This window comes from Schistocerca americana, chromosome 11 (genome assembly GCF_021461395.2).
Source record: "Schistocerca americana isolate TAMUIC-IGC-003095 chromosome 11, iqSchAmer2.1, whole genome shotgun sequence".
NCBI lineage: Eukaryota > Metazoa > Arthropoda > Insecta > Orthoptera > Acrididae > Schistocerca > Schistocerca americana.
In genome coordinates, this window is record NC_060129.1 from 100343262 (window position 1) to 100363846 (window position 20585).

At 40.1% G+C, this 20585-nt stretch overlaps 1 protein-coding gene across 3 annotated transcripts in view; it reads left to right on the top strand.

The window, feature by feature from the left end:
• Positions 1–20585, top strand: part of LOC124553634 — a 518253-nt gene that overhangs the window by 371633 nt on the left and 126035 nt on the right. For all 3 annotated transcript variants that reach the window (XM_047127501.1, XM_047127504.1, XM_047127503.1), the window contains one exon: positions 17596–17717. In XM_047127501.1, coding sequence (XP_046983457.1) covers positions 17596–17717 — 122 coding nt within the window. The remainder of the gene's footprint in view (positions 1–17595; positions 17718–20585) is intronic.

The following is a 20585-nucleotide window of genomic DNA, read 5'->3' on the forward strand; positions in this document are numbered from 1 at the left end:
ATTTTCACACTATCATTTACACTGCCCCAAGACAAACACACTGTAAAACTTGTCTTAATTCATTAAACTTTTAACGTGAGACTGTACCTGTTAAGTAATGGACTATGACAACATTTTAAATTTTTAAATTGGATCAACAATTATGTGAAATACTGAACATTTAATTTTTGTTGCCCCTTGAAGCCATTATGCAGGCAACTTTCAACTGGTGCTATGTTCTAGGATAGTCGCTCAGTAATGCAGACAATATACAGGGTGGTCCATTGATCGTGACCAGGCCAAATATCTCACGAAATAAGCGTTAAACGAAAAAACTACAACGAACGAAACTTGTCTAGCTTGAAGGGGGAAACCAGGAAAACAGATGGTGCTATGGTTGACCCGCTAGATGGCGCTGCCATAGGTCAAACGGGTATCAACTGCGTTTTTTTAAAGTAGGAACCCCCATTTTTTTTACATATTCGTGTAATACGTAAAGAAATATGAATGTTTTAGTTCACTTTTTTCGCTTTGTGTTAGATGGCGCTGTAATTGTCACAAACATAAGGCTCACAATTTTAGACGAACAGCTGGTAACATGTAGGTTTTTTAAATTAAAATACAGAACGTTTGAACATTTTATTTCGGTTGTTCCAATGTGATACATGTACCTTTGTGAACTTATCATTTCTGAGAAAGCATGCTGTTACAGCTTGATTACCTGTAAATACCACATTAATGCAATAAATGCTCAAAATGATGTCCGTCAACCCCAGTGCATTTGGCAATACGTGTAGCGACATTCCTCTCAACAGCGAGTAGTTCGCCTTCCGTAATGTTCACACATGCATTGACAATGCGCCCACGCATGTTGTATATGTTCTACGTATGTGAGCCTTATAGTCGTTACATAATCGTGCAACTAACAAGCAAGAATGTACAAATAACAACACTGTGTCGTCTGTTCACTATAACAATGCATTCGTAATTTCTGTTTTAACATTGTTCCCCAGGTTCTAGACTGGATAGCTAACTTCAAAACATTGTTGCACGTTAACAGTTTCTAAGTGTGACAAATTGTACCAGTAGCACAAAGTGAAAAATTTTATAGCAAAGACTAAGTTAAAAATCAGATTCTTTCAATAAATGGTTTTACATGTGAAATGTGGTGCTATCTTTTACCCTTTCTAGTGCACAGAGTTTCAACTTCAAAGCAATTATCATGTTGTATACTTCGGCAAGGAATGCTAAAATTTTTCTCGTGGTTAACATCTATGTTATTTTTCTCTGAGCCAGCCGGCGCACGTGGCTGCCTGTGGTGTGAGTCATTGTCTGTCTCTTTGTTGGCGCGCGTCGTTATTGGGATTTGGAGACCTAACTTCTACAAATTCACCTTGTCGAGAGGGCCCTGCACTGTTTGAGTCCCGCCAGTTCCGATGAAACTCAGGTCTGTCGTTATGTCGGTAGTTTCCATAGTTTCTTTTTTGTCGGTCATGTGCAGAATTTCTCCCGGAATCGTAACTGCGCGATGGGCCGTTGCGTCTGACGTTATTCTGTCTCCCTTCATAATAAATATTTTGGTTCCCATATTGCCTGTTTCTCTGATTGTCTCTGTGATAGTCATTACTATGGAAATGCGATCTTTCTCTGCAACTATTAGTACTCTGGCAGTGGTTGTCATATGGGTGGTGTCTGTTTTGGTCACGATTTGCGTTGTAAGAATAGCCTTGTCGTGTCCAGTTATTGTTTCGGTCGTCACCGAATTGTGGCGGATGTGACCTGTAATGGTTGTTTTCCTGTATTCTGGACCCGCGATTGTCAGTTTCTGTTTCCAATTCTTGAAACAGTCCCTGAAAACCTTCAATGTCGTCTTTTCAACACCCTGCCAAAAGAATATGTCGTAAATGTTCAGGCAATTTTACTAAGCAAATGCGGATGAGTTCTGAGGGGCTGTATGGGTTTGACAGGTACTGATTCTTGTGCAATATGTCTTCAAAATATTTGACAAGACTGGAAAATTCAGATTGTTCAAAGTGTCTCATCATCATGGTGCTATGTTTTACGCGATCTTGAGTAGCTTGAGACCCATATGCTGGGAGGAGGTCATGATAAAATTCTCCTTCACTGTGACAATCTTGAATGACTGATCGCATTCTTACAACCGGTTCATTCTCTAAATAGCCGCACATAAATTCTAATCTGTGCTCTAATGACCAGTTGGGAGGAAAACAATGAGAGAATTGATGAAGCCACGCTTGTGGATGAATGTCGTTGCCAGAATTCTTAAATGTTTTAAATGTACGTGTAGTAATGAACAGCTTATAGTCAAAATCATCATGTCGGCGAGTCGCATATCGGTCATTGTTACGTCGTTTCGGCGGTTCCATTTCAAAATTCGGTGCACCTTGCCAACTTCTTTCATAACTTCCGAAGTGCCCTGTGTCATTATTTTGCGGCTGTTCCGTATTTTTAAGTCCCTCTTCCCGTATTGGAGCGCGAGTGTCCTCTGAAATATGTAATTCTTGTATTACCTGTGTCAACTGATCTTGTAATTGCCGGATTTATCTTTGGTGTTGCGTATTAATTTGATTCTGATTTTGTTTGAATTTCGTAACTTGTTCGTATTCTTCTGTATCTTTAAAGACTACCGGTCTTGTGTCATTCAGATTATCATTTACCTTTGTAGGTGAATTATTTAGCTGATCCGAAAGTTCGACTACTTTCTCTGATAATGAACTAATTTCCTCTATGTGTCTTTCTGAACCAACTTTCAGAGTATCTACTGTGTCCTGAGTTTTTGCAAGTAGCGCAACCGAATCGGTAGAGGCAACTGAGTCAATTTTAGCCCGAAAAGTCTCATGATTTTCATGCAGTCTCATGATTTGTTTGCAGTTCTTTTATGGCTCCTTCGTGATTCTGTAATGCATTTTCATGCCGCGAAAAAATAGGTTTAAAATGCTCACAAATTTGTGCTTTTACGTCATTACAGACTTTTTGACATTTCGATTCTATGTTATGTAACTCAGTAGTTAAATCTTCACGTGTATGTTCAAGTGTGGTGTCTAACTTTTGAAGATTTTGTTCCATTGTGTCTAACTTTTGAAGATTTTGTTCCATTGTGTCTAACTTTCGAAGATTTTGTTCCATTGCGTCTAACTTGTGAAGCTTTTGCTGTGTTTGTCTCTGATTTTGTTCCGTCGTGTCTAACTTTTGAAGATTTTGTTCCATTGTGTCTAACTTTTGAAGCTTTTGTCCCATTTGTTGTATTAATTGTAATAACAATGCACTGGTGTCGGAAACATGTTCCTCAGTGCTTTTCGGCAGTGAATTTGCACCGGCAACATTCACATTTTGACTAGCAGAAAATGTGTCTTGACTTATTTGACAAAACGGTGAGGACCCAAAACCTGAATCTACAATATTTGCGAGATTGTGTCCTGTCATTTCGAATTCCTGAGGCGAGCTGTTGCCGACCAATCGATCGATAATGCTTCCCTGTTCACTAATTGTTTCACTGTCTACACCATTATTTGTAGCCTGCTCCATTTCCCTATGTGCAGTTACCAAATTACTATTTAGAACATTAGTTAATTCATTACACGGTGGCGCTAACACACTGCTTTCGTCTTCACTGTCATTTCTCAGTTTACTTTGGAGCCTAGTATTACGGTTTTCACACGCCATTATTGTCACAATATTTCACAAGATAACACAGAAAAGCACAATTTGAAGAGCAAAATAAGAAAACACATTAACATAGCATTGAAAATAATATCTCGTTAATTGCAAGCGCAGCTGCGAAATACTTGGTACAAATCTACAGGCATGACACAACTGTTTTACTGTACAACTATGAAAAACTACAACTACAAAGGAAATTCTCTCTATACTTACGCGCTAGCAATAAACAATAGCTACAGTAATTACAGAAACTACAAGGAAAAATCAGAAGTTCCAGTGAGGTATCCTCGGCTAATGGTCGACATATGAAACGTCCCCTTAGAAAAATTAATGAATTACTGTGCCGATAAACGTCTTACATTATTTGATTTTCAAACAGCTGAGCAGAACTGAACATACTCAGACATTTCGCTCTTTACCTATTCTGATCAACACTAAACTGGCACACAATATTTTTAGCGCAATGCAATCTGACTTTCAATAATCCCTACAAAAGAATGGCCCTGACCAATATTAACCTATACCTTTCACAAATCACTTACCTCACATAAATATTCGTTACTCGAACTACTGCAATGCAGCGAGCGCCACTATTGCCACCTAAATAAAAGATTCTAACAACTGAAGCCACTAACTACTGATAGGCATAGTTAGCAAAAGAAAGATTTTGATAGAGAACAAGCAATGTATGCACCTTAATAGTGTTCAAAAGTCATAATATATATAGCAATTCATGGCATCCAGTCTTACAAATTTACTGTCTCTGATGGACACACGTCCAGATCCTTCGCAATCAAAACTCCGTCATTTCTCTCACCACATTCACCACTGCTGGTGGCTCACCTCCAACTGCGCAACGCTATGCGCTGTTCGCATCTAACTGCCCAACACTACAATACAAAATTCCAACAATGCAAACCAGCCACAGACTCCACACAGCACAGTCAGTGATTTTCATATAGAGCGCTATGTGGCGTTACCAACATAAAAACCTAAACAGCCTACTTACAAGGGGTATTTATCACAGGTCTACCTGAAACTACTGAAATGAGACAAGGTCTTCACAAGAAATTTGTCCTGTATTGTCATTTTAAGAGTAAAAAGTCCACCTAAACACTCAATTCTTCGCCAAAAATAACTATCTGCCTATTGTTAGGATTATCGCATTCACGTATATATCACACCCATTTAATAGTAGCCACCATAAGTACAGATTTCTCTACCTGTTACGACTATTAAAGAGTCAATCAGCGGTAAGAAAGTTCAACGGTGTGTATCATTTCCAATATAGACTTTCAATAATGCACAGTTCACCAATATCTGAAGCTGAGAATTACGGTTACATACCACGCCAAGTGGAATTTTTAAGCTCATCGAAAGAAAGTCGCAAAAATCTCTTATCTTCTGTAAAAGCTTTTTTGCCACCCGATAACCATCATTTTATGAACCACTCTGCTTGTTAACGGCGATTTTCCGAAAAGTGAATAAACTGGGATAAGTCTCATGTACAGGGTGAACATTAATAAAACCGACAAACTGGAAGGACGGATTCCTGACTGGTAATGGGGGAAAAAAGGTCCTATGAACATGTGTCCGGGAACGCGTCGTTGCTACGGTAGCTGGCGCTGACGAATGACAGTTCCACTGACCACGTGCCACGTGTTGCTGGTACCCGTATGTCGCAGGCTGTGTGACTGCAGCGTGGTCTGGTATTCATGCCGGGAACAAGCACAGATTGTGATTCTATAGGGTAAAGTAGATGGGAATCGTAGAGAGGGAGCTATGCCAAAACAGTAATCCTCACAGACACCAACCATATCACATAACATTTCAAGCCCTTTTTGGGCGTTTGTTTGATCACAGGTCCAATGGGACAGATGAACGTGGAGGACTGTGCGTACAACGGATTTGGAGGACCGGCTTCTACAGGCTATTGACACGAACCCTACTACAATCTCCTGGCTAGTGTCCCACCAACACAGTGTAAGTCGAAGTACAGTTATGTGTACCCTGCATGACAACGGCTACTGTCCCTGTCACCTGCAACGAGTGCTAGGATTATCAGAGGCTGATTTCCCTCTACTGGCAATTATTTTATGGATATTTCTCGCGCAAGACCATCTGAGTTATGGGATTTCTGGCATCGGTCGTCTTTCCCGATGAAGCAACCTTTACCAGAACTGCCATCATCAGTCTGCATAATCGTCGACTTTGGACTACAGACAGTCCTCGGGGGACGGTTGAGGCACCCCATCAGCATCGGTTCAGCAGCAACGTGCGGGTGGGGATTCTTGGCGACCACATTTTTGGACCGGTTATTATTCCACAACGCCTCGACGGAGGAACGTAATAGGACTTCTTCCAGAATAGTCTGCCTAGGCTGTTTGAGGGTGTGCCTTAGGCAATACGATAGGTTATGTGGGTTTTGCATGACGGAGCACAAACCCACTTCTGCATTACACTTTGTCGACACCTCAAGAACATTTTCTTCGGACATTGGATAGGACACAGTGGCCCTGTAGCATGGCGTGGCTGGATCAGCTGACGTAAACACCATGGATTTTTACGTCTAGGGGCATCTGAAAAGCATTGTGTGTGCTGAATTAGTTCCTGACGTGCTGATCCTTCAGCACTGTGTCCGTCGCGACGCCTCTAACACTATTAGGAGAGAGGCTGGAACGTGCGAAAGAGTGCAGCAGTCCATGATGCGACCTGTGATCGCGTGCATTGCATCCTATGGACGACACTTCAAACATCTCTCGTGACACGGATGCGGTGCAGCTCTGTATTGTGTTCCACGACGATTTGTTGCCGTAGCACGCACACCGTCCATTTCCAGACACATGTTCACAGGACACTTTTTCCTCCATTTCCAATTAGGAACCCATAGCTGCCTGTGTCGTTTTTATTAATGACCACTCTGTACATTTGTCTTAACGCCATAAGTAAAGATTTTGGTTCTACGAACTACTTGGCCATAAACACATCATACCATGTATGTTATTCCCTGCTGGATTACACGACAAGATTCACACGCTCATTCATCACAAATCACAGTAAATTTCAAGGTTCAAATGTGACATACCATCACTCACTCTGACAGAGTGACAGATCAAAATAATGATGTGGACACATTACTTTTTGAAAGCTCGAAACAATACATAACTTACACTCTTCAACAAAATACTGCTTAATTAACTATTTGTTGACTAAGTACGCATTTTTAAAAATAAGTATCGTAGTGTCTGAATGTTGACTGTTATGGGAAGTTGTAAATTTTATTTTTTAGACAATTTTAAATTTCTCCCAAATTATTTCAAGTAAGAAACTGAGAATGCTACAACACTAGTCGGGAAGACTATAAAATATCACATACAGGGTGTTTAACAAGGCAGTATAAATTTGAAAACTTAATAAACCACGGAATAATGTAGATAGAGGGGTAAAAATTGACACACATGCTTGGAATGACATGGGGTTTTATTAGAACAAAAAAAAAAAAAAACAGCCAAACTGCTACCGTGACGGGTGAGAGGTACGCCGATATGTTACAGAATCGCATCATTCCCAGCCTGGCTGATAAAAACCTGCTGGAACGTACGATGTTTATGCAGGATGGCGTTCCACCCTATATTGCTAGACGCGTGAAAGATCTCTTGCGCGCGTCGTTTAGTGATGATCGTGTGCTCAGCCGCCACTTCTGTCATGCTTGGCCTCCCAGGTCCCCAGACCCCAGTCTGTGAGATTATTGGCTTTGGGGTTACCTGAAGTCGCAAGTGTATCGTGATAGACCGACATCTCTAGGGATGCTGAAAGACAACATCCGACGCCAATGCCTCATCATAACTCCGGACATGCTTTACAGTGCTGTTCATAACATTATTCCTCGACTACAGCTATTATTGAGGAATGATTGTGGACATATTGAGTATTTCCTGTAAAGAACATCATCTTTGCTTTGTCTTACGTTGTTATGCTAATTATTGCTCTTATGATCAGATGAAGCGCCATCTGTCGGACATTTTTTGAACGTTTGTAATTTTTGGTTCTAATAAAACCACATGTCATTCCAAGCATGTGTGTCAATTTGTACCTCTCTATCTACTTTATTCCGTGATTTAATCAGTTTTCAAATTTATACTGACTTTTTGACCACCCGGTAGATCGGAGTATGGGAAATGAGTATTATTTTACAGGTCGGTGTGTAATTTTCCCACACGTGGAAGCATGTGAACACGACAGCTTGGAAAGAGGAAGGCAGCGTAGAAAAGACATAAGGCCCGCTTTTTAGTGCTCTGTAGGGAGCCCAGGCTACTGAGGAGACCTCTCCCCCTGTCCTAAGTGCCAATGCAAATCACCACACAATTCACTTCCTGCTTTTCTTAAATGTTTGTAGCAAAATTGAAGAACTATGTAAACGGCAGACAAAACTGAACGTCTGAAACTACAAAAATCATACATAAAGTCTACATCTATGTCTACATGGACACTCTGCAAATGACATTTAAGTGCCTGGCAGAGGGTTCATCGAACCTTCTTCACAATTCTCTACTATCTCGTATAGCGCGCGGAAAGAATGAACACATATATCTTTCCGTATGAGCTTTGATCTTCCTTATTTTATCGTGATGATCGTTCCGCCCTATGTAGGTCGGTGTCGACAAAATATTTTCGCATTGGGAGGGGAAAATTGGGGCTTGGAGTTTCGTGAGAAGATTCCATCTTTTAATGATTTCTACCCCAAATCCTGTATCATTTCTGTGACACTCTCTCTCATATTTCGCGATAATACAAAACGTGCTGCCTTTCTTTGAACTTTTTCGATGTACTCCGTAAGTCTTATCTGGTAAGTATCCCACACCGCGCAGTAGTATTCCAAAAGAGGACGGACAAGGGTAGTATAGGCAGTCTCCTTAGTACGTCTGTTACATTTTCTGAGTGTCCTGCCAATAAAACGCAGCCTTTGGTTAGTCTTCCCCACAACATTTTGTTTGTGTTCTTTCCAATTTAAGTTGTTCGTAATTGTAATACCTAAGTCTTTAGTTGAATTTACGGCTTTTGGATTAGACTGATTTATCGCGTAACCGAAGTTTTAGCACTCATGTGGATGACCTCATACTTTTCGTTATTTAGGGTCAACTGCCACTTTTCGCACCATTCAGATATTTCTTTCTAAATCGTCTTGCAGTTTGTTTTGATCTTCTGATGACTTTATTAGTCGATAAACGATAGCGTCACCTCCAAACAACCGAAGACGGCTGCTCAGATTGTCTCCCAAATCGTTTATGTAGATAAGGAACAGCAAAGAGACTATAACACTACCTTGGGGAACGCCTAAAATCACTTCTGTTTCACTCGATGATTTTCCGTCAGTTACTACGAACTGTGACCTGTGACAGGAAATCGGAAATCCAGTCACATAACTGAGACGATATTCGATAAGCCCGCAATTTTACTACGAGCCACTTGTGTGGTAGAGTGTCAAAAGCCTTCTGGAAATCCAGTAATACGGAATCGATCTGAAATCCCTTGTCTTTAGCACTTAGCACTTCATGTGAATAAAGAGCTAGTTGTGTTTCACATGAACGATGTTTTCTAAACCCATGTTGACTGTGTGTCAATAGACCGTATTCTTCGAGGTAATTCATAATGTTCGAAGACAATATATGTTCAAAAATCCTGCTGCATATCGACGTTAACGATATGGGCCTGTAATTTAGTGGATTACTCCTACTACCTTTCATGAATATTGGTGTGACCTGTGCAACTTTCCAGTCTTTGGGTACGGATCTTTCGTCGAGTGAACGGTTGTATATCATTGTTAAGTATGGAGCTAATGCATCAGCATACTCCAAAGGGAATCTAATTGGTGTACAGTCTGGACCAGAAGACTTGCTTTTATTGATTCTTTTATTAAGTTTCGAATCAATATCTATATTCCCATATCTTACAGCTCTACAAACTAGACAAGCAACGTAGTTCAAAAATATTTTCGAAATATCAATATTTTACAAATTCATACTCTTTTTGAAAACTGTTAAATCTGTTTACGAAAACATCTTTTACTGAAACAAAACTTACTTCCTAACAACAAACTTTTGCATAGGTGAGTTAAAAGCATCACTTTTAAACTGAATTTCCCACATAGTGTTTGGATGACGTTTAGTCCATTATTACTTAACGCTGTTTCTCTTTTCTGAAATTCCCTGGGACCTGAAATGGGGATTTATTTGCTCTTCGTCCAGCGTCAGTTTTTTCGCCCTTCCAAAATATTTCACAATCTTTAGAATTTGATCTGTAGCAGTTGAAATAATTTTGTTATGCCATCTAATGGGTAACGTGCCACCGAAATCCATTATGGTCTGCTCTGGTTACTATTTATTACTAACATAAAACAAATACGTTGCCCACTAAAGCAAAAAATTAATTAAATTTTATCCACTGGTGACTGAACTTCTGTCCAGTGTACAAAATATTTTGCAACTCCATTTACTTTTGTCTGCCAATGCCCTTGCCATAGTGGTAACGCCGGTTGCCGTCAGATCACCGAAGTTAAGCGCTGTCGGGCTGGGCTAGCACTTGGATGGGTGACCTCCCTGTCTGTCGAGCGCTGTTTGCAAGCAGGGTACACTCAGCACTTGTGAGGCAAACTGAGGAGCTACTTGACTGAGAAGTGGCGCCTCCAGTCTCCGAAACTGACATACGGCCCAGAGAGCGGTGTGCTGACCACATGCCCCTCCATATCCCCATCTGGTGACGCCTATGGGCTCAGGATGACACGGCGGTCGGTCGGTACCGTTGGGCCTTCATGGCCAGTATGGGAGCAGTTTCGTTTTCTATTTACTTTTGTCTGCCAAAATACTCATTGGGAAACCACTCTTAAATTATTTCTAAGTATCACATTGTTCAGTAGCAGTAATTTCCCAAGTTCCTGCTTCCCCTTAAATTTTAAGTAATAAAACTTATCTTTTCTATCAATAAATAATGTAGCAACGAGAACAGTAAATTTTTGACAATGTAACGCAACTGGATATCTAAAAAATCTACTTACCACGCGACAGCATAACACACACACCTAAAAGAAGGTCATAATTAGGCAAGCTTTCGGAGCCAGTGGCTCCTTCTTCAGGCAGAAGGGTTGAAAGGGAAAGAAGAGGGGTCTCAAAATAATTTCAAAAAATTTTTCGATTAACACTACCAGCAGGATAAAATTAAAAAAAGAACTGTCTAATTGTTATATAAGCGACTTCAGATGACTCAGTTGCAAAATTACATTCACCATCATCAGCGATTATTCAGCTGTTCTTTTCTATGTCAGACAATCTACAATCATGCTCATACAAACTACCCTCTACATTATTAACTGCATGAGACAGCTGATGTAGGATAGCTTCTATTTCATTCAGTCATACACACACACATTCTTTTCAAACTGTACTTATTTACCTTTTCTTGGCGATTCTACTATAGTAACCTTTTTCATTACTTTTTACACATCACCATTTAATGTATGTGACCTTCATTTTCTATCTCGAACTATTCAGTTAATTCCCTCTCTTAATTCGATTTTTACATCCTCTGCGGACCTCTCACATTTTGTCTCAACATGAAAAATCCTTTCCTCAGATTTCTTACCAAACTTATGTAAATGTATACCAAAATTTGCTTTACCTTAGACTCCTGGAATTCAATATGTCCATTAACTTCATATTTGAAACTACTGAGTCACTAGGTAAACAACTTATATTACTGTACCGCTGATCATTTTTCTGACTGCTGTTACTGGATTGTTGCTCAGTTTTGTGACTAATATTACCAGACTGTTGATCAATCTTATTGTTCTTTCCTCTAGCTAAATTATTTTACTATATTGTTCATTTATTGCGATTATTAGTTTCAAAAACATTTCCTGAGCACTCTCAGGTTTATATTCCTCATGTGTCGAACTGTATGGCATCATTATGGTCTTTGAACAGAGTCGTGAGGCTTCTCCCAGTTTTTCCTGTATGCTAAGAGGGGCAACTTTAGAAACTCAGCTATACAAGATCTATAAGATCTATGACATCACCTATGCTACAGGACTTCCCCCATTGCGTCCAACTCTGGGATGCTATTCCAATTCAGGAGAGCCCTGGCAATAGTGATTATGTAAGGGGGAAAAGAAACTGCAGATATGGAGTTGGTGTTGGGTAGGGCAAACCATCTGAGTAATTCGTGCAGCAATGTTGACCACAGTGTTGTGGTGGTGTAAAGGTTAGCGTGTCTGCCTAGAAGACCGGGGTTCAGGTCCTGACTGTCGCAAAAATTTTAATTCATTTCTCCTGCTTCCACCATTATCGTAGATAAAGATGAGACTTTAATGTCTCGGGGAAAATTTAATTATAAGATCTGTAAGACATAATTAAAAGTGGCATCAAGGACAAATCACAAAATATATGCGATTTTGGTGAAGTTCAGGACAAAGAACATCTTCTACAATGTTGTAACCGTTCGACATATGTAACCCTTGATGGACTGCGTCTAGGCAATAATGATGCACTTAACATGGCCAATACTAGGCTGAAAAACTGCAAAAGTAATTTTTCCAGTCTCTAAATAGTAAAAGGTACATGTGCCAGTGTGTAAATATCTATTCACAATTGTTTAAAATGTAGCCTACACAGATAAGATTGCTACAAAATGTGTCTCAGACACATTTAGTGACAACCGGTGCCATTCTACTGATCAGGCGTGCACAAACACAAACAAGTGCAAATCAGAATCGTTCCATACTGGCTAAAATGATCACCTTTAACAGTGACCTGATAAATTTACACACCTTGTCTGACCTGCAGGGGAAAATATGATCTACAGAACGAGTTGTTCCTTTCAGCTCTCAAAATCATGAATGGAATGTGTATGTGCTACTGAAACATACCTGAACTGCTTTGATGTCAATGATGAGATTCTACAGTTATGATTTTGGACACATAAACAACAAAAACTAAAGAAAGACTATATTTCATCGAGTTTTCAAGTAGACCTGAAAATTAATTGGTGTAATACTGACATGTAACCAAAAATTTGGAGAAGCTGGTGGAGGCTCTGTAGTGTTTGATGGCGAATGCAGTTGGACTGATATGGGACCACTGACACGTCTAGACACGACTCTGACAGTTGACACATACGTAAGCATCCTGTCTGATCTCCTGCATCCATTCGTGTCCATTGTGCATTCCGACGGATTTGGGCAATTCCAGTTTGACAATGCCACACCCCACACGTTCAAAATTGCTACATTGTGGCTCCAGGAACGCCCTTCTGAGTTTAAACACGTTCACTGGCCGCCAAACTCGCCAGATATGAACATTATTGAGCGTATCGGGGATGCCTCGCAACGTGCTGTTCAGTAGAGATCTCCACCTCCTCGTACGTCTACGGATTTATGGACAGCCCTGCAGGATTCATGGTGTCTGTTCCCACCAGCACTACTTCACAGTCCTAGGGCACGTTGTGTTGCAGCACTTTTGCGTGATCGTGGAGGTCCTACATGATATTAGGCAGGTGTACCTGTTTCTTTGTCTCTTCTGTTCACTAGAGCACTGTTTACGACGAACAATCGGGTTATTGATCATGTCGTTCACTGATGCTAGCTACCACCACATACGATGAATTACTGGAGTACTGCTTGTCTGGGAGTTAATTAGAGATGGGTGCTAACAAAAAGGTCGACGTGGACAATGCGTTCCTTAGAAGCTGCTGTTGGCTACAGAAGGGCTGGGTTGGGATTAGTGGTGTTCTGCAGAGCCAGATATTTAGTACCCTGAGGGGGAGGGGAAATTAGGGAGGTGGCAGTTTACAACGCTGACGCAACAGAAATCCTGTACAGTGGACGGTGCAGGTGGGAGGTTGCCGTCTGGTGATCCGAAAAATAATTTCAGAATATTGTACCTGGTGAGAGCGTTGGGGTCGGAACAATACGAAAACACACACTTTTTATGTGAAGGAATGTGCAGGGTCACAGGCAACAGTCATCAGCGGATATGGGAAGTATCTTCTCATGGGAAGTGATGAGGCACACTTCCCATCAAAAAGCAGCAAATTCCAGAAGATCTTTTGAATGGAGTATGAGCTACAGGCGACTGGTTGGCAGATTCATGCCCTTGTTGTGGCAATGTTTCTGTAACGGCCGCTGGGATTCGTCGTGTGAGCGCAGGTATAGACGCCAAGTTCCCAGAGAAAGAGGGCATATGGCGTGAACTCACTTTCCTGTGTAGACTGATCGAAGATACTTCCCTCTGGGGATCAACCTATAATCTTCACAGGTAAGAGCTGCAGCGGAGGACCTGGGGACTACATTTTGAGACGTTCTGCTTGTGACACAAGGAGGTGTGAAGACGTTCCTTTGTGAACAGAGTTGTTATTCATTTTAGTAGAGTGATGAATCTTTACCTTTCTGCGAAGTCTGACACACATTGAAATGCATCTTTACGAAAGAATGCTTGGGTCGGATTTCTGTTTCGCGCTGGTGAGGAAACAGAAATCTTGAGTTGTGTTATGTCTTGCACTGACGAAATTTGATCCTTGGACGTTTGTGGACAGCGTATAGCATCCACTGTCCAGGCAGAGAATTACATGTACGCCATGTACCTCTTCTGCACCGCAGCTACATGAGCAAATCGTTGCGGCAGTGTAAATGCCGTTGGTTCTTCAGTAGGTGACGCACGCTCCTGAGTTGCGCCCGCAGTTAGTGGTCTAGTGGCGAGGATTGCTGCCTCTGGATCACGGGGTCCCAGGCTCGATTCCCAGCTGGGTTGTGGATTTTCTCTGCCTGGGGTCTGGGTGTCTGTGTTGTACTCATCATTTCATCATCATCATCATCATTCGTGACAGTCGCTAGATTGGGCTTTATAAAAATTTGTACTTCGTACAGGCGCTGATGCCAGTGCAGTTGAGCGCCCCACAAACCAAACAGCGACATCATCATCAGCTCCTGAGTTAGGCTGTTAGGGAAACACTCACAGTAAATGGATTGAGTTCTATTTGCTTGTCAACTGAGCTTTTTCCGAAAGTGTCTGTCAAGGTGCACGTCTTCCGTTTCTCACCGCTAATCAGTAACAGGCAACTTTGTGTCCATCTAATAAAGCGGGACATGGTCCCAGGAAAGTGAAAAATATGTTCCGCCAATCTAGAAATTACATTTAGGGCGGGATCTACCATATTTACAGAATTTTTGAACTCTATATATTTCTCGACAATAAATCATTTATGGTATCCAAGTTGTGATTCATTATAGTAGCATCCCAATAGCAGTAATTGGTTTGATTGCTAAAATGAAGCAAAGTAAAACCACAATACCAAGCATCATTTTACGCAAGTCTGTAGGCGTAGATTGTCAATAGCAGGGCCGTTTTGATCATTTGTATACGTGAGAATTCTATTGCGGGTACAACATTAGGCTACAACACATACACACGCTATATGTTAGAAACACCATAGGGGTTTACCCTGTAAGTGATCAAAATTAACTTGATGTTTCATTATCAGTGACTATGATATGTCAGAGTTTGTTCGCACTAGTCTGAAAAATAAGGATATATTGTTAACATTAGTACCTGAATGTACTTGTGATATTGTGTTTGATGGGTTACAAAATCTCTGCTGCACTAATTTACCAGTCGCTGTAATATAATACGAACTGAAATCGCAGGCAACTCTTCTAATATCAGTGACCTATATTTCATTGCTACAATAATACAATATTTTTGTCACCTACTCTCAATTCTACAAGTCTGCACATCTTTCCACATTGTTATTGATTTACAGAATTAGTTCAAAACATACTTGTTTGGTCCGTTTTTTCCTGTTTTATGATGCAACTCAGCACTGACTTCATCATCGTCATCATCTTAGGCATTTCGTGTCCAATGACGGATAGAGGCCTCCCCAAGACTTCTCCAAGAAATAGAGTTTATACTTATATGCGTGCTTGCTTGACCTGTGTGTTTTCTCTTATCTATCCTTCTTCCATTAGGATAATTTCTCTATTTTCTTGTTTCTTGGAATCCAACAAAGACCTTTGTTGATCTGTTTAGTACTCATCTAGCTACTATGTGTCTTGTTCAGCTCCATTTCAATTTATATGCACAATCATCACAATCCTATCTACTCCTTCAGTAAGTTTTCTTATTCACTTGCTTATTTTCTTCACTCTTCTACTAACATCCAACAGACAGGGCAATTGCTGCTGTGGTGTACTAAGTTTCCTTAATCGTTTTGAATTAAATGTCTTTGTTTCATTGTCTTAGCTCAAAATTGGTTACACAAATTGACTATAAATTTTTCATTTCAGACTTATCACAGTATCATTTCTTAAAACCGTATTTGCCTGAACCACATGTATCCAGTCACATGTATCCAGTCACCAAAAATCCAACTTCAATGTTGACAGGCCCAGGCGGGGCGTTAAGCTCTGTGTCGTGCAGTCATCAAGGGTACACGAGTGGGCCTTCAGCTCTGAAAGCCCATATCAATGATCTTTCGTTGAATGGTTCGCAGGCTGACACTTGTTGATGGCCCAGTACTGAAATTTGCAGCAATCTGCGGAAGAGTCACACTTCTGTCACGTTGAATGATTCTCATTATTCATCGTTGGTGACGTTCTCACCTGATCTTTTTCCGGACGCAGCGATGTCGGAGATTTGATGTTTTACCGTATTCCTGATATTCACAGTACACTCATCAAATTGTCGTATGGGAAAATTGCCACATCATCGCTACCTCGGAGATCCTGTGTCCCATCACTCGTGCGCCGACTACGACGTGACGTTCAAGCTCACTAAAATCTTGATATCTTGCCATTATAATGACAGTAGCCGGTCTAACAACCGCGCCAGACACTTGTTCTCTTATATAGGCGTTGCCGACCACATCCCCACATATTATCTGTTACAAGTCCTTGTATTCGAATATGCATGCCTATACCAGTTTCTTTGGTGCTTCAGTGTATGTGCCGATAAGTATACTGAATAAAGAAATAATAATGCTGAGAATTGAAGTTCGCAAAAGGCAAAGCATAGGGTGATAGCTACAGCCACCTCATGGAAAAAGGCGTCGATCATGTAAGAAAAAATCCATAAAGTAATTACATATGCATATATAACTGTTGCCTAACTACATGTTTTTAAAAGAAATCTGTTTACATCTTTCTATAAAATTGCTTCCACTTACACATAATGCATGCACTTATGTAAATTACATACACAAGTTTATCAGTATCATGTGAGCACAGATTGCAATTTAAATTGTGATTACCAATAAATGATATACTTTCAGATTTTTTTATGAACACATAAAAACATTATATGCAGTTCCTCGTTTAAAATATGTCTACTGAAAAAGATTTGTCTCAGCTAATAAAGTAATAAATATCAGACCATGTTCAGTGGGATGTCCAGATAATTAATGCCTCACAACGTTCTTTGGTTATGTAGTAATATCCCAGAAAACGTTACTATACGTATATTACAAGTTTTTGAGATTGAGTGATGTCTATAATACATATTATGTAGTGTGTGTGACGTTTCCAAATGAGTTGTTGTTGTTATTCTTCCTTTTTTTGTACTGAACTGTAGACCTAATCGTAGTAGAAACTTAAATGACAGTAAAAAGCTGAAGGGTAAACCTATAACTGTATCAGATATCAAGCAACACGTAACAAACACATATGCAATTGGAAATGCTCGTAAAATATTTTTGTGTGAAATATAATTTCGTGTGATGAGATTATAATGTATGATTGGCTAATAATGAATCATTTGTTTTTTATAATTATAACAGAGAGTGCATACAGTTATCAACAAGAAAAGATTCACAATCAACAAATCGTTATATATACTTTCTGACCTTACTCTTTTCTTCTTACTGGATTGCTTTATAAGGATTATTCTGTTCCAGCCCCAGGAAGTGTGAGAGCTGTGAATGTAGTGCCTTTGGTGTCTGGCAGACAGCTGAATGTTACATGGCAGCCTCCGCTAAATTCACAAGACAAGTCACTACGATACAAAGTCACATATCAGGTATGTAAAAAAAACTACCAGTTATTTGATGTAACACGAATGAAAATAATGACTGAAGAATAATCATGGCTAGGGTTCCACACTACCATTCACCAAATTAATATCACACTCATCTAATAGAAGGGGACATTAAACTTTTGTAATGCTGTTCTTTACTCTTATTAAATGGTCACTTTGCCAACAGAGATCTATTCGTCCATTTGTCGCTACCTCAATAAAATATTTGTGACTTTCCTTTCTTCTGTTGTTAAAGAGAGGAATATAACTCGTTTCGTAATGTTTTGTGCAACCTCCTCATCGACTGGTCCTCCTGAGAAAATTTTCCACTTAAACCTTAACAGAAAACAAATAAAATTTTATTTATGAAGAAATGTGCAATAAATGTGACTGCTTGGTTAGAGTTACCTATTTGATTAGGAGGCTGTGAAATAACGGTAGGCGTGAGGTGCTGACGGATTTAAAACAGTGGAGACAGGCCATGTATCATGCTTGAGTGACCCACTTGGTAGACTTGCCCATGAAAGGCTAAAGTTCTGGGCTTTGAGTATGGTCTGGCACACAGTTTTAAACTGTCAGGAAGTTTCAAATCAGTGCACATTCCACAGAAGAGGGAAAATTCATTCTGTATACTAAAGTGTTGATTTGTGATACCAATAAATTATAAGAAACTCGATTCAGAGGTGCTTCATTAGAGGCTTTCTATGGTGCACAATGGTATGATGTAGTTCTAAAAAGTATTTAATATGTGTTGAATATAACATTTAATTTGTTTTGTGTCACACAAACATTACTTAAAAGCTGTGTTCAGACTGTGAATGCAGACATTTCGGTTTTAAAAACTGAAGACAAAAATAGTATCGTAACAATACGAGGTTGCAAATGAAAGATGGTATTTATTAAAAAAACCTAACAAATGTAAGACAGCAATAGTAATTAAAAGTGATATAGATAGTTAGTATATCCAAAGGCCACACATATTGACGAATTCCTTTCCTGTGCTAACCTCTTCATCTCAGAGTAGCACTTGCAGCCTACGTCCTCAATAATTTGCTTGACGTATTCCAATCTCTGTCTTCCTCTACAGTTTTTGCCCTCTACAGCTCCCTCTAGTACCATGGAAGTCATTCCCTTATGTCTTAGCAGATGTCCTATCATCCTGTCCCTTCTTCTTATCAGTGTTTTCCACATATTCCTTTCCTCTCCGATTCTGCGTAGAACCTCCTCATTCCTTACCTTATCAGTCCACCTAATTTTCAACATTCGTCTATAGCACCGCATCTCAAATGCTTCGATTCTCTTCTGTTCCGGTTTTCACACAGTCCATGTTTCACTACCATACAATGCTGTACTCCAGACGTACATCCACAGAAATTTCTTCCTTTGATATTAGTAGACTTCTATTGGCCAGAAATGCCTTTTTTGCCATAGCGAGTCTGCTTTTGATGTCCTCCTTGCTCCGTCCGTCATTGGTTATTTTACTGCCTAGGTAGCAGAATTCCTTAACTTCATTGACTTCGTGACCATCAATCCTGATGTTAAGTTTCTCGCTGTTCTCATTTCTACTACTTCTCATTACCTTCGTCTTTCTCCGATTTACTCTCAAACCGTACTGTGTACTCATTAGACTGTTCATTCCGTTCAGCAGATCATATAGTTCTTTCTCACTTTCACTCAGGATAGCAATGTCATCAGCGAATCGTATCATTGATATCCTTTCACCTTGTATTTTAATTCCACTCCTGAACCTTTCTTTTATTTCCATCATTGCTTCCTTGATGTACAGATTGAAGAGTAGGGGCGAAAGGCTACAGCCTTGTCTTACACTCTTCCTAATGCGAGCACTTCGTTCTTGATCGTCCACTCTTATTATTCCCTCTTGGTTGTTGTACATATTGTATATGACCCGTCTCTCCCTATAGCTTACCCCTACTTTTTTCAGAATCTCGAACAGCTTGCACCATTTTATATTGTCGAACGCTTTTTCCTGGTCGACGAATCCTATGAAAATGTCTTGTATTTTCTTTAGCCTTGCTTCCATTACTAGCCGTAACGTCAGAATAGCCTCTCTCGTCCCTTTACTTTTCCTAAAGCCAAACTGATCGCCACCTAGCGCATTCTCAATTTTCTTTTCCATTCTTCTGTATATTATTCTTGTAAGCAGCTTCGATGCATGAGCTGTTAAGCTGGTTGTGCGATAATTCTCGCACTTGTCAGCTCTTGCCGTCTTCGGAATTGTGTGGATGATGCTTTTCCGAAAGTCATATATCCTACACACCAACGTGAATAGTCGTTTTGTTGCCACTTCCCGCAATATTTATAGAAATTCTGATGGTATGTTATCTATCCCTTCTGCCTTATTTCATCGTAAGTCCTCCAAAGCTCTCTTAAATTCCGATTCTAATACTGGATCCCCTATCTCTTCTAAATCGACTCCTGTTTCTTCTTCTATCACATCAGACAAATCTTCACCCTCATAGAGGCTTTCAATGTATTCTTTCCACCTATCTGCTCTGTCCTCTGCATTTAACAGTGGAATTCCCGTTGCACTCTTAATGTTAGCACCGTTGCTTCTAATGTCACCAAAGGTTGTTTTGACTTTCCTGTATGCTGAGTCTGTCCTTCCGACAATAATATATTTTTCGATGTCTTCACATTTTTCCTGCAGCCATTTCGTCTTAGCTTCCCTGCACTTCCTATTTATTTCATTCCTCAGCGACTTGTATTTCTGTATTCCTGATTATCCCGGAACATGTTTGTACTTCCTCCTTTCATCAATCACCTGAAGTATTTCTTCTGTTACCCATGGTTTCAACGCAGCTACCTTCTTTGTACCTATGTTTTCCTTCCAAACTTCTGTGATGGCCCTTT